Source organism: Apium graveolens, chromosome 8 (genome assembly GCF_009905375.1).
Source record: "Apium graveolens cultivar Ventura chromosome 8, ASM990537v1, whole genome shotgun sequence".
NCBI classification, from domain to species: domain Eukaryota; kingdom Viridiplantae; phylum Streptophyta; class Magnoliopsida; order Apiales; family Apiaceae; genus Apium; species Apium graveolens.
Window position 1 is genome coordinate 243,799,750 of NC_133654.1, and position 16,357 is coordinate 243,816,106.

General features: G+C 35.6%; 1 protein-coding gene across 2 annotated transcripts; it reads right to left on the reverse strand.

Annotated features, from left to right (window-relative positions):
- Positions 1-11,619: 11,619 nt before the first annotated feature.
- On the reverse strand, positions 11,620-16,027 carry LOC141676971 (uncharacterized). 2 transcript variants are annotated; one of them, XM_074482695.1, is made up of 8 exons: positions 15,823-16,027; positions 15,109-15,173; positions 14,817-14,961; positions 14,657-14,730; positions 14,053-14,538; positions 13,453-13,965; positions 13,136-13,348; positions 11,620-12,621 (listed from the first exon to the last, which is right to left on the reverse strand). In XM_074482695.1, the coding sequence occupies exons 2-8, from the start codon at positions 15,154-15,156 to the stop codon at positions 11,950-11,952; spliced, it is 2,151 nt and encodes a 716-aa protein (XP_074338796.1). In that variant the 5' UTR covers positions 15,157-15,173; positions 15,823-16,027; the 3' UTR covers positions 11,620-11,949. The 2 variants fall into 2 exon arrangements, with proteins under 2 accessions (XP_074338796.1, XP_074338795.1); XM_074482694.1 differs by having other exon boundaries at positions 15,109-15,172; positions 15,820-16,026.
- Between the last annotated feature and the right edge of the window lie 330 nt (positions 16,028-16,357).

Here is a 16,357-nt window from a genome sequence, read left to right on the forward strand (position 1 = left end):
ACATGTGCTTAAGGGTGTTGATGAACCCCTCTATAAAGCATCAATTGATGAACCATTTGATGCGACCTCTTCTGTTATTCAAGAAGAAATACGTGCTGAAGATCATGCTAATGAGAAGGTTGTTTCCAAGTCAAGTGTGTCGAAAGTTCCAGTCAAAGTTGTGAAAGTAACTGAGACTAACTCAGACACACATGAGTTGGATAACAAAAATGCCATGTCTACCATGCATAAATTGCCTGCTGTTAATCACTCTCATAAAGCATGTGGTGTTGCTAATTGTATGTCTTGTACTTTTAATTTGATGTATGCTTATTTTAATGGTAAGCATGTTTCTAGTGATAAGACTACTCCTCGTCAGCATGTGAATAATAAGAAGCATGATAGGTCTAAGACTGCTAGTCCTTCTAAGGCTAGAAAGGAGACATTTGTGCCTAAGCTTAAACAGAAATTTGTTAAGGCTGTTTACAAGGTCAAATGTTCAGTCATTGAGAAAGTTGAGACCATTAAAATTAAAAATGTTGTTTTGCCTGACAAAGGACAATTCTACAAGTATGTCGGGCCCAACCAAGTTTGGGTTCCGAAGAAGGTCTAATCCATTTGTAATGCAGGGCATTAAACAGGTGTAACGGGTAGTATGGATTCTTGACAGTGGATCATCAAGACATATGACCGGAGATAGAGCCCTGCTATCAAATGTGGTTGAGAAAGCTGGCCCCCTGGTTACCTTTGGAGATAACGACAAAGGTTTATCTGAGGGATATAGCTGTTTGTAAGCTGGTAATGTTATCATTGAACTCAAACTTCTTTCTACATTAGTGATTTCTTATTTCATGTAAAATCCTTTGAAATCACTATTGTACATCATTTCTCTCAAAAGATTAAATGTATAATTTTCATTCATTATATATCTTAAGTACATTTTATCTCTCTATTGCCATATGTTATGTGATACAGGTTCAGTCTCCAATGACTTTCTTTCATTGACAGTCATGAGGTTGAAAACCCACAACATCTATCCCAGACTGTAAAGACAAACACAGAAACAGAACCAACCAACACTCTCTTACCACTAAATGTAGTATGAATGAGCGTGAGGGAGATAGTGCCTTAGTGCAACACATAAGGAAGGTTCTGTAGTCAACCCAGTAGCTCTGTCTCCTACATAGATGAGTAGTATTTAAACCGAGAAAACTGCTAGCTCCCATACATCTTCTCAAAAAGATGTAATGGCTGAAAAGGCACAAAAATAGTTACTAGATTCATTCTCTCAACAGGGTGCGTCTATTGAAATTTGCATGTCGGCCAAGGTATCCAATATAGTGTCACCACTTCAAACATAAACAATTCTTGATGCACAAGGAAAGGTTACACACACAAAGGATGAGTTGACGGAAACAAGAGTTTCGACCATTTTAAGGTCAGATTTGATTGTTCAAGGTTCGTTATTGGACCAATTGCCTTTACAGGTGTTAGGAGGGGATACTGATCCAAAAGCCATATGTTAGTGGTCAGTGTCTACCTCCCCAGGCTTAAATCCCCTGGATGCATCTGCGGATAGTGGATCTGACATAGGTGCAGATCGACAACTTGTTGACAATGATTCAGATATTACCTGATGAGTCACAAGGAAATGTCTTCACAGACATTAGAAGGGAACTTTGATCTTTATGCTAAATTCGTTGGATCATTGTTTACCTTCCCAGAATTCAAATCTGGAACCCTAAAAGGGAAACTAGCAACTTGTAGATTATGACTCAGATTCATCTGACGAGTTTAACAAGGATGGGGATTTGCGAACTCCCATTGCACCACCTGTGACCTCCTTAAGGATGGCTAAGGTGATTTTCCTTGCAGGTACAGCTGGATTATGGAGCTATGAGAGAAGAGTGATACACTTGTGAGAATGAGTGTAAACACGAGTGGAGAGAAGAGTGAAACATATGTGAGGTACACTAAACAGAATCACACACTCACAGTGAGGAAGAAAGAGAAACTACTTGTTATTTCTTTTCCAACCAAGTGAAATATGAGAACTCCTTCAGACGAAAGCATACATTCCTTCACTAAGGGGGAGATAAAATCTTAAGTAATAGTTTGGAGGATTCCTCAACTAAGGGGGAGAAATAGCAGGGAGGAAGAAAAAAAATCCTACATGTACACTACACCACACCATTGTTGTTTGTAACTACGGATCCTATTGTATGGGAGAGGTGGTAAACACAAAGTGATTTTCTAGTAAGGGAAGAAGCTGTTAGGGGAGTACCATTGGTTTTTATCTCGGATCCTATTGTACGAGAGATGTGGTAAACAAAGGTGATCTTCTTTAATCGGTTGATTCTCATAGGGGGAGAAGCAAGAGAGATATGGGCTTCTCAACAGGAAATGTGGTTGCACAAATAAAGATGAAACTACTTGAAGATATGTTCAGTCTAGAGGAACATTTATTTGGAATCTGGAAAAGGTTAAATGTTATCCAGAACTTTTCTGCTATTTACTTTGCATTTCTGTTTATATCTTTTTCTTATTTGTTAGTTGAGTTATCCTCTGGGTATTTGTGTTTTATTGTCTAACAAACAAATAGGGGGAGATTGTAAGGCATATGTTATAGCCTATTTGTATATTTGAGGATTTAACTCAACTCAAATAAGAATGTAATAAGTAAATAGTGGATCTAACGTCAAAGAGATCTCGCAAAGTAACATCTGTCAAAGGATTCAGAAATAAGGTTCATCTACAGACTTGAGGAGTTAATTCATTGGAAGAAGCTCAAAAAATTGATCAAGCCTCAGTGATGCAAATCAAGATTGTGGATTTAATCAAGTGACAGAGATCTCATCAGGGTATCATTAATTACAAGGATTTAATCTGAAGAAAATCAAGTTGTCAAAGTCAAGACATGAAGAAATGTCACGTAAGTTAGTCACTCATGAACCAGACAGTACATCGAGTGTCAACGTTGAAGTGGTGGAATTGATTCATAATTTTCAGTGATTTTCACAAGATTTTCAGAAGAATGGTTGCTGCTCAGGATTAGTATTAATTCTCTATTAATTAATTAAGTCATATAATTTAATTAAGAAAATAAATTATATCTGCAAAGATTAATTTATTTATTAATTGAATTAATTGATTAATTAATTCTGAATTAATATTAAGAATTTTCAGAAGTTTAATTGGATTAAAAACAGTCTTAAATCAGCAAGACAATTGAAAATGAACTAGCATGACAATCAGGATTGTCATACCGACTGTCATGCCAAGTCATTTCAATTGTCCTACCGAAAGTTCTACTGGAAAGGAGATAGTCTTGCTAGTTCAACTGATTGTCATACCGAAAGTCATTGTAGTTCAATCAGATTGTCTTGCTAGTACAATCAATAGTCCTACCGATTGTCTTGCTGAGCTCAGGATTGTCTTGCCAGTTCGATGAGAGTCTGTTGATTGATTTAAAAAGAAAAGAAGAAGCAGAAGACTATCATCCACACAGAACACACAACAGAAGTCAAGGACACAGCGAAAAGAAAAGAAGCAGAAGCAATATTTCATTTTCTCTGCTAATTCAAGATCATCCATTTCTAGTTTGTAAAGTTAAATCCAATCAACTAGAAATCATTCTCTTGTTCTTGTGTAACTATCTAGCGGATCAAAATCCCTAGAATTTAATCTCACATTGCGTTTAGCATTTGAATCTTTTTATTACAAAAATAGAAAAAGTTCATGTCGAATTTATTCTAGATTTGTGATAATTAATTTGAGATTAATTCCTTGTAATCGATACAGTTGTTGTAACACCTTTCAAGTTTACTAATATTCTTATTTAACTTGAATTTTGTTTCATATTTTTATTCCGCATTTAATTCGATTATTCGGTACTGTTTGTATTCAACCCCCCCTTTTACAAACACATTGGGACCTAACAACATCATTTATTATATATTACATATGTATCTTCAAAATCCATTCTGTATATAATTAAGAAGCATAATTTATTTGATAAGAACATAACACACTAGATAGTTTAAACAAAATAAAGCACACAATACACACTACTGTAGTAATTATATGAAACTAATCTTCAGCCTCCATGGGAGTTTTGTTAGGTTCATTTGGACCATTAATGCTTATTCCTCCGGTTGTGATTCTCGGAAAATCACTTATGTTATTGTTGGTAAAATTTGTTTCTACCATTTTTTCTTTTAATTTTTGAGAAGATTGGTATAGATTAATAAGATGATTTGGGGCATGACAATTACGTGTTCAGTGCCCATCCATGCCGTACCTATAGCAAGAATTTTCAGTTTTTCCTCCTCGTGATGCCTTTCTTTTACTCTGTTATTCATATTGCCACTTCTGGTGGCTGGAGTTGTTTTATGGACGAAAATGCCCGTGGCTCCGACCTCGTCCACGGTACCGACCTCGTCCACAGTACCGACCTTGGCCACATCCACCTCTATACCCATTTTCACGTACATTCTGTTGGAATGACATGTTATTTACTTCAGATAATGGGGCAGATCCTATTGGACAGGATTGATGATTCTTAATTACCAATTCATGATTCTATTCAGCAACAAGGAGAGTTGACAAAAGATTCCCGAATATAGTAAATTTGCGCTCCCTGTACATCTTTGCTAAGTTGATATTGTTGGGGTGAAATGTTGATAGTGTTTTATCGATTTTTGTTTTCTCCGTAACATTCTCACCACACATAATGAGCCTAGAACTTATTTTGAACAAAGCATAGCTATATGCTCGGACACTCTTCCTAAAGTCCTAAATTAGCCCAATCATTTTCAGCTGCAGGTAGATAAACTAGTTTTTTGTGATCGAACCTATCCTTTAGATTTTCCTATAAAATAAAGGGATCCTCGACTTCTAAGTACTCAGATTTTAAATCTTCATGCATGTGGTGTCGGAGAAAAAATATAGAGGTAAAGTTTTCATCAGCCGTGGATTTATTTTCTGCCTTTATTGTATTGCTTAATTTCTTTGAAACCAAGTGCAACTTTACATCTTGTCCCCATGATAAATAATTATTGTCAGAAATGTATAAGGCAATGAACGACAAGCTTGTAATATTTGTCATATTAAATCTGAATTAACACGAAAATTATTAAAGTTTAATTCATCAATGTATATATTGCATAAAATACTAGTTAATCGGGCGAGTTAACAAATGCGTAATAATCAATATATATATATATATATCATTATTATCATTGTTATTATGAACAAATCTATATATTGAATAACAAATGAATTTTCACCCGCCATACGAGCGTCTACTTATTCAGGTTATCTCCGACAAATAATAAATTGAAGTGAAAAATCCTGCATAAGTTAATTAGGGCACAAAAGTTATTATCCGATAAGTATGCAATTTATAAATTAAGGTTCCCACTATACTTCGGTATTACCCAAAATTAAATGGTACCGTAAAATAATTTTAACAGGCGATGCTCCGGCCATATGTATTTAAATTATTAGTAGAGGGTGTAATCACATCTACTCCAGTTATATATATATATAGGGTATAACCACGTCTACTTATATATATATATATTTAAATAAAATTATACCTTCTCAGTTTTGGCAGGATCTCGTGATAACTTTGTTGTAAAATACTAACTATATTATAACAATAGTTGGATTAAATAAAAAGGATGGAGAGGTGATAAAAAAAATGTAAGCAAAAGAGGAGATTGTTGGTGGTGGGTTTTTTATTCACGAGTTCAAATCTTTTATAAGCAATGCAAGGAACAAGATATTAATTGTATGTATACAATTTCAAATGCTAATTCATAGCCCTACTGTTACAAGCTCATAATATATATTGACAATGCGTGACAATCACATTATTGTTATAATTGATTGTAATTTTTAAGTCAATGGTAAAATAGTAAAGCTAGTCTTAGGAGTAGAAATTTTGATAATGCATTTAATGTTTTTATTCTTCAACTTGGCTATAAATACATGGCCTTGATGAATGAAAATTTTGCACCAAGCATCTTACAAATATGCTCTCTATCTCCCTCCGATTATAATTCTTTCCCTCTCAGATTTAATAGCCCCTTCTAAAATATTAAAGCTAGTATATTACAACACGTTATCAGCACGAAGCCCTACCGAAACTGAGAAGGATTGTCCACTTTAATTTATTATTGGTCGGAGATAACCTGCATACGCAGACGTCCGTATGGCGGGTGAAAATCCATTTGTCATTTTATATAGATCTGTTTATATTATCAATGATAATAATGATATATACATTGATTATTGCGTACTTGTTAACACACCCGATTAACTAGGATTTTATGTAATATTTACATTGATGAATTAAAATTTAATAATTTTTATGTTAATTCAGATTTAGTATGACAAATATTACAAGCTTGTCGTTCGTTGCCTTGGACATTTCTGGCGATAATTATTTATCATGGGTACAAGATGTAAAGTTGCACTTGGGTTCAAAGAAATTAAGCGATACAATAAAGGCAGAAAATAAATCTACAGCCGAAGAAAACTTTACCTCTATAATTTTTCTCCGACACCACATGCATGAAGATTTAAAATCTGAGTACTTAGAAGTCGAGGATCCCTTTATTTTATGGGAAAATCTAAAGGATAGGTTTGATCACCAGAAAGTAGTTTATCTACCTGCAGCTAAAAATGATTGGGCTAATTTAAGACTTCAGGATTTTAAGAGTGTCCGAGCATATAGCTCTGCTTTGTTCAAAATAAGTTCTAGGCTTATTATGTGTGATGAGAAAGTTACGGAAAAAAAGAAAAATCGATAAAACACTATCAACTTTTCACCCCAACAATATCAACTTAGCAGAGATGTACAGGGAGCGCAAATTTACTAAGTTTGGGGATCTTCTATCAACTCTCCTCGTTGCTGAACAGAATCATGAATTGGTGATTAAGAATCATCAATCTCGTCCAACAGGATCTGCCCCATTACCTAAAGTAAATAACATGTCATTCTAGCAGAATGTACGTGGAAAAGGGTATAGAGGTGGACGGGGCCAAGGGCGGTACCGTGGACAAGGTCGGAGCCACGGGCATTTTCGTCCATATAACAACTCTGGTCACCGAAAGTGGCAATCTGAATCACAGAGTAAAAGAAAGGCACCACGAGGAGGAAAAACTGAAAATGTTTGCTATAGGTGCGGCATGGATGGGACATGGACATGTAATTGTCATGCCCCAGATCATCTTGTTAAGCTATACCAATCTTCACAAAAATCAAAAGAGAAAATGGTAGAAACAAATTTCGCCAACAATAACATAGATGATTTCCCGAGAATCACAACTGGAGGAATAAGCTTTAATGGTCCGAATGAACCTAACGAAACTCCCATATGGGAGGCTGAAGATTAGTTTCATATAATTACTATAGTAGTGTGTATTGTGTGCTTTATTTTGTTTGAACTATGTAGTGTGTTTTGTTCTTATCAAATAAATTATGTTTCTTAATTATATACAGAATGGATTCTGAAGATATATGCATTGCTGATTGTGGTACAACTCATACGATTCTACAGAACCGAAAATATTTTACCCAAATAATCAAAACCGAAGCTCAAGTCGGAACGATTTCCGGCGTATCTAATATAATCGAAGGTTTTGGAAAAGCTAGTTTTATCCTCCCTAATGGTACTCACATACACATTCCAAATGCATTATATTCTAGTAAGTCTACTAGAAATCTTCTTAGTTTTAAAGATATCCGACTCAATGATTTTCACATCGAAACTACCTCTGAGGCTGATAGAGGATATCTTCTTATTACTTCCGATAATTCTACAAATAAGAAAATCTTAGAAAAGTTTCACTCACTTTCCTCAGGATTGTATATAATGAAAATTAGAACTATTGAGTCACACAATGTCATTGCTTCCAAACTCATAGATCCAAAATCTTTTACAATTTGGAATGAAAGATTAGGTCATCCTGGCGTCTCTATGATGCGTCGTATTATAGAGAATTCTACTGGTCATCCTCTTAAAGATTTTAAAGTTCTTTCCAACAATGACCTTCCATGTTCAGCATGTTCTTTAGGAAAATTGATTACTCGACCATCCCCTACTAAAGTTCAGCTTGAAAACCCAACTTTTCTAGAAAGGATCCAAGGCGACATATGTGGACCTATACACCCATCATCTGGCCCATTTAGGTACTTCATGGTATTAATCGATGCCTCAACTAGATGGTCTCATGTTTGTCTTCTCTCAACTCGTAATGATGCTTTTGCAAAATTACTTGCCCAAATAATTAAGTTACGAGCTCAATTCCCAGATCATTGCATTAAGTCAATTCGTTTAGATAATGCCGGCAAATTCACATCTGCAACTTTTGTCGACTATTGCATGTCTGTAGGAATCTCAGTTGAACACCCAGTTCCTCATGTACATATACAAAATGGGTTAGCCGAGTCCTTTATCAAAAGACTCCAACCTATTGCAAGACCGCTGTTGTTGAAAGCAAAATTACCTACATCTATTTGGGGTCACGCGATACTTCATGCTACTAATATTATTGGGATTAGACCAACTTCCTACAACCAACATTCTCCGCTACAACTGGTACTTGGTCAAGTTCCTAATATTTCTCACTTCAAAATTTTCGGAAGTGCTGTATATGTACCGATTGCTCCACCACAAAGATCGAAGATGGGAGCTCAAAGAAGAGTGGGTATCTACGTTGGTTTTGATTCCACCTCTATAATTAGATATCCGGAGCCTCTAACTGGAGACTTATTTACCGCAAGATATGCAGATTGTCATTTTGACGAGTCTATGTTTCCTCCATTAGGGGGAGATAAACATTCAAATAAAGTTAATCCTGACATAACATGGAATGCATCGGGATTATATTTTCTAGATCCACGTACCGGTCAATGCGAACTTGAAGTTAAAAGAATTATTCATATGCAAAATATCGCAAACCAAATGCCTGACGCATTTAACGATTCTAGAAATATAACTAAATCTCACATACCTACAGTAAATACTCCAGCTAGAATAGATATACCAATTCAAAAATCAGATACAAAAGAATTGGTTACTGAATCAAATCCACGCCTGAAGCGTGGTAGACCGGTCGGTGCAAAAGATGTTGCACCACGAAAAAGAAAAATAAAGAAAATTGCCCCTGAAGTGGCACATGCTCCAGAAGAAGCAAATACCCCTGAAGTGGTATTATCTCCTGAAGAGATTCCAGCCCCTGAAGATACGGGGTTAAACAATTACGAAATTTCAATAAATTATGTGCATGATATGAAATTATGGGATCGAAGTAAAGCCATAATCGATGATGTATTTGTGTATTCTGAAGCATTGGATGTAGACATAAATTATGATTCTAAACCACAAAGTGTGGATGAATGTCGTCGAAGAAAAGACTGGCCAAAATGGAAAGACGCAATCCAAACAGAATTAAATTCATTGCGTAAAAGAGAAGTATTTGGACCTGTTGTCCAAACACCAATCGGTGTGAACCCTGTTGGGAATAAATGAGTATTCATAAGAAAACGAAATGAAAAGAATGAAATTATGAGATATAAAGCCCGACTTGTAGCACAGGGGTTTTCTCAAAGGTCTGGAATTGATTATCAAGAGACATACTCGCCAGTGATGGATGGAATTACTTTTCGTTTTATATTAGGTATGGCATCTAAAGAAAAATTGGAAACACGTCTTATGGACGTCGTTAATGCATACCTATATGGTCCACTTGATAGTGAAATTTTTATGAAAATCCCGGAAGGGTTAAAAATGGATGAGTTCAAGAAACCTCGTCATATATACTCCATTAAACTTCAACGATCATTGTATGGGCTGAAACAATCTGGTCGTATGTATGTGGTATAACAGACTAAGTCGTTATTTACAAAATAATGGGTATATTAGTAACCAAATTTCTCCATGTGTTTTTATCAAAAAATCACAATCTGGTTTTGTGATTATTGTTGTATATTTGGATGATTTAAATCTTGTAGGAACAGCTACGGAGGTTAATAATGTTGTCATATACTTAAAAATAGAGTTTGAAATGAAAGATCTTGGAAGGACAAAATATTGTCTTGGGATACAAGTCGAGTACTTGTCAACAGGAATTTTCCTCCACCAATCCACATATACAGAAAAGGTTTTGAACAAATTTTACATGGATAAATCTCATCCATTAACTACTCCAATGGTGGTTAGATCTTTAGAGCCTGATAAAGATCCATTTCGACCACGAGAAGACGATGAAGAGGTTCTTGGTCCTGAAATCCCATATCTAGGTGCAATTGGTGCACTTATGTATCTTGCAAATAATACAAGGCCGGATATTGCATTTGCTGTGAATTTATTGGCTAGATTTAGCTCTGCTCCGATGTACAGACATTGGAATGGGATCAAACATATATTTCGTTATCTTCGTGGAACAACAGACTTTGGATTATTCTTCCCGAAAAAATCAACATCTCAGTTGATTGGATATGCAGACGCTGGATATTTGTCAGATCCTCATTTCGGTAAATCACAAACTGGATATGTATTTACATATTGCGGTACAGCCATTTCCTGGAAATCCACGAAGCAAACTACAGTGGCAACCTCAACAAATCACTCAGAACTCATTGCAATTCATGAAGCCAGTAGAGAATGTGTTTGGTTACGATCTATCATCAAGAATATTCGGGAATCATATGGATTACCAGACATCACTAGAAGTCCTACTATTATGTTTGAGGATAATACTGCATGCATTGATCAACTCAAGGAAGGATATATCAAAGGAGACGGGACAAAACACATTTCACCAAAATTCTTCTACACTCATGAGCTTCAAAAGAATGGTGAAATTGATGTTCAACAAATTCGGTCATGTGACAACCTTGCTGATTTATCCACGAAATCATTACCAAATTCAACATTTGGGAAGTTACGACATAACATTGGAATGCGTCGACTCAAGGATTTGTTACAACAAAATTCAGAGAATTATTAGTTTTCCAGGGGAGATTGTACTCTTTTTCCTTCGTTAAAGTTTTTATCCCACTGGGTTTTTCTTTGAACAAGGTTTTAACGAGGCAATCTATGATCCATGTTAAATGACAATCAAAGGGAAGTGTTATAATTGATTGTAATTTTTAAGTCAATTGGTAAAATAGTAAAGCTAGTCTTAGAAGTAGAAATTTTGATAATGCATTTAATGTTTTTGTTCAACTTGGCTATAAAAATATATGGCCTTGATGAATATATAGCCTTGGTAAATGAAAAATTTGCACCAAGCATCTTACAAATATGCTCTCTATCTCCCTCCGATTATCATTCTTTACCTCTCAGATTTAATAGCCCCTTCTAAAATATTAAAGCTAGTATATTACAACAATTATAACACTTCATTCTTTACCGGTTTTTTAACATATACAATGGTTTCAACTTTCAAGTGTCAATGCAAACTGACATAAATACAAGTAAAACTAGCCTCAACTCTCAACTGCCCGTTGATTAAACTCCACTTTCTTTTAATATGGGCAGCATACTGCACAGTAGGTGTGCAAGAAATTGAATAACTGTATTAATAAAGCTCAGGCAACATTTTTAAAAATATAACAAAATTGAGTCAGCAAATAATGTCATATTTCTTAATATTAAATCCAAAGGGCCCCAGTAACCCAGAGCCAGGTTTACATTCTGTACTTCCAATTCACAACTAGTACCACAGTCAAAATTGCTAAAACCGCTACAAATTCAATCAACCTTGTACATTTCAGTCCGGGGAAACAAGTAAACATACCACCAATGATGGCCTAAGAAGAATACTTCTTTAGACCTAAATTGACCGAGAATAATACTCAGCTCACACCAAAAGATTTATGTATTATTATAGTCTAGCCTTTTGCATTAGCTTGTAAAATGCACTTCCGGTTGTAATATGGATTTATGATCACAATCAACCTTTCTTAGAACCAGTCTTTGCAGAGAGACCAGTCCCATTCGCATTGTGTACTCTAGGATCAAGAGGGATAGTTCCAACAGTCAAAGATCCAACTGTTTTTGCGTATCCATTAACTTTAACAGGCATTGAACCAACAGTGACAATGTCGACCGGTTTGGCAGCATTAACAGTATCCACAGGAAGGGTTGCAACTGGCGAATTTGCACCAGCACCAGCACCAGCACCAGCACCATCCACAGCATTCATGTCAACAGCCTTCTTCGGGTTGATGCTGAGCGAACCAATTTTCAGAAGACCATTCTCCTCTTCCACCTTATAATCGGTAGTTACAGTTGCAGATGTATTATTATCTTTTTCAACACCTTTATCAACTTCGTCAGCCAAAACCGGCGCAGTTGAAATAGAAACCTTTTCTAAATTGCTTTCGTCCTTCTTCTCAATTTTCGCTATTTCATTTAAAGGCAAGTTAAGAACACCATTGAGCTTGCGCGGTTCAATGCGAGACAAAATAAATGGATTCTCATAGCTTTTAATCAATAGGCTCGATTTTTCCTGTTGCATGAGCTTTTGTCGGTTCTCATAGTACATGAAGTCATCCAGCAATGACGTCTTTGCTGTATATTGCTTGAATATTTTAAGCATCTCCACACCTTTTTTGTACCTTATCTGTAAAATCACAAGAATTTTTAGAAAATCACAACGATGAGATAATTTCGCCATATACAACTTACAAGAAAGAACAAATACAATGCCAATTATCCCCAAACCTAACGACCAATCTATTTAATTAAAATGAGCCAGGAAAGATATATGAGCCAGGAAAGATATATGAGCCAGGAAAGATATCATAATTAATTCTATACAACCGGGCCAAAGGTTTCACATTTTCAGATAGTCAACTTAGTATCACATTGCTAGACAAATTGTAACGGTCCAAAGTAGATTAGGTCATTTCTTTTTTAGGAATATTTTGCTTATAGATGCAACAGGAGACCAATAATATGAAGAATCTAAGGTAAGAAAATAAAATGGAAAACACGTAAACACATTTATAAAGGGCTCCGCAAGTAAAAACAAACACGCAACTATTGTCTTTTAATACATAATTCCACACAAATAACGTATAAGCTTGTCAATCCAAAAGTAGATCGAGAAAACTATTATTTTGTAAAAATCATACCTCTTGAGTGTCCCTGCTATTGGTCACTGGCTTGTTCTCATTGTTCTCTAAGATGATATGCCGAAAGTTTGGGTTTGGAACATCTTTTATAATGTGCCACTTGACAGGGAAGCTCCCATGCCATTTATCTTGCTGCCAGAAATCCATATCTTTATAAAAATCTACAGCTCCCGTCATCTCAGCAACTCCACAATATTGACCACTAGCATTTACCTTCATTGGAAAAAGGTGGTAATCCATATTAGTCAGGTAGCGCAATCAAAAATTAACATATAGAAACTGTAATATCAGAAAAGGAAACGAAAATCAACTCTTACCGAGAAGAAGAGGAAGATAGGACAGCCTTTGGGATCCTCTCCTGCCATTCTCCTCGCATCATCATAAGCAACATTGAGCTTCTTGTTTCCGTTAGGCGTCGATGACCACACATTGTACTTGATACTCTTGTGCACATCATCCTCACTGTATGATTTAATAGTATAAAACTTTGCATTCACATAGTCCACCGGGAAATCGTCCTTGTTATACTGATCTGTATGAATAATTATATTTCCTTGAGGATCACCTTCTCCAGTCTTGCTTGTAAAGGCTTTTACAGCCAATATTTTTGTTGATTTACTAGTTCTAGGACCTCTGTTCTGTTCAGAAGATACATCAGGACTTCCATGGCCAGCATTGAATTTAGTTTGAACCTTATCCATCACAGTTCTCCCCTGGACACTCGAAACAAAACTAGACATGACATTACCAGGCTGTGATACTTTTACTTGGTTACGATTAGACCAAACCTTGCCATGAGAAAGGTTATCAACAGTTTGAGTGCCTCTACCCTGTAGACAACATAGAAATACAAATTAAAGGAAATGCTTTAATTATACAAAAAGCTATTAGCTTAGAAATTAGTTAAAAAGGCCAACCTGGAAAACATTTGACACTGTTGTTTTGGAATAACCATTTGATGGTACACTACCATGAGGAACATGCTGCTTGCTTGGGCCAGCATTAATCTTTGACCCACCAGATCCCCTTGTGAATGAGTTAGTTAGGTTAGAAGTAATCCTGGAAGGATTCAATGAAAAGGCAGCAGATGCTGGAGACAAGTGATGCTTGAGAACAGGGCCATCAGTTCTACTAGGAACGGACGATGCTACATCCCTAAATGGCTCAAAGGTACTATTTGGGTAGATATCTGGTCCCGACTGGACAACCATGGGGTAATAGCCAGGCGTAGTTACTGTGTTTTCATAGGAGGGAACTGTGTAGTACTGTTGCGACCCAATATATGACCCATCAATGCCTATCATGGCACCAGGAATGTAAGGGTTATACGGGTTGTATGGAGACTCTGTATATTCATAGCTAGGAGTATAATATAAATAGGGAAAATTTTCAGCTTGCGCACCCTGGAAAAGAACATTTAGAAAATTAGTAGCTATATCTAAAGATGATACAATTTTGTTAGAAAAAACCTTAGGGTTCACAAAGCAAAGCAAAAAAAAAATAAAGAGTACGGATCCTCACCGCATACTGAATTTCTTGACCATCCAATCCAAAAATTCTTTGGTGGTCATTCCAATCGTTAGGTGATTCCATTCCTGATAATATAAAAAACACTGCCAATATGTAATTATGAATCACAAAAGATGAAAGAACACAGTATTTCACGACCACAATACATCACCTGTACAGATATACCCATAATTGGTGGTAGTAGGATAGTACACGCCCTGCTGAACAGCAAACTCCGGGGCTACGTTGTTATACATTGTTCCAATTTGTTCTATAATTGGACTTGTTAATTGAGAATTCAACTCGGTACCTTGAATCTGAAGTACAAAATTAGACAATTATAACCCCAGTTCAACAAAGTTTGCAAAATACATTTCATAAAATTCACATTACAACTGTGCATTACAAAGTCATATTTTCAATCAGCACACACACACACACACATATATATATATAGAAATTACCAGATAGGCATCTGCATGTCCATGTTCAGGAATGTTATAAACTTCCATCCCAGGACTAGCACCACTGTACAAACAGACGCAGTCTAGTCACAAGTAGAATTTCACTTTACAATATGCTACTACAAATATCACAAACTAAAAAACAACTCACATCACACTTAAAACCTCTATAAACCAATAACCTCGTGACCAGTAAATTTTTATTAATTTATAGTCTAAATACACGTCTCTAATCTCTATTATGTTAAGACTGGAAAATCCAAAATCATCATGGGGTATTAATTCATGGAGGCTCTACTTTATATAAATACAGCTCAAACTCGCACTCAGATGTAAAAAGTTTTACCCTAAATGTCATAAATATATTGTTCGCCAAATTATTTTAAGAATTCGTAAAAATACATAAATTGTCTCAGGTGTTCTCGCCCTATAAACAAAAACTACGCCTATACAATAAGGATATAGACTAATATTCAAACAAAATCAATTAAAATTCATGTTTAAAACACGAATTAAAGTTTATTCAAGTACAGAAGATAGATGCAAATCCAATCAATCATAAATCGGTACCAATAAGTAACCCTAACCCTAAAATTCACAGACTACAATTACATATTGCAATTATACACAGTTACGTGTGTGCCTGAGAGAGAGATAGAGAGAGAGCGAGAGAGAGATAGAGAGAGAGCGAGAGAGAGAGAGGAGTATTACCAGAGAGAGAGAGAGAGAGGGTGAGATGATATTAATCCATGGTTGACCACTTGAATATTGATACTAAGCTTGCGCCATTTACAATATTTATAATTACGTATTTATGTATATTTTCAAAGTAAATTCAAACCCTAACCCTAGAAAAATTAAATCGGGAAGAGAGAGAGAGAGAGAGAGAGAGAGAGAGAGAGAGAGAGAGAGAGAGAGAGAGACTTGGGCGAAAAAAAGAGTGAAAAACTGAATAGGGGAATCAATTGAATATATATGCCTTTTCTAAGTAAGCTGAAACGACGTCGCAGGATGATTGTGAACGGCACGATGTCGTATTGGATTGGGGTTCTGGAAATATCTAGGTGGTGCTGAGCTGGCTATATGGAAATTGGTGATGGTGAATGATTTGGATTTTAATGTTTTAAAAACATGAATAAAAGGAGTATTAAATAATATATTTTTACTAGATTAGTTCTCGGGCCGATACCCGGTTATATTATATAATTATTTTAAAAAAATTATTTTGAAATAACTTAATTTGAATTAT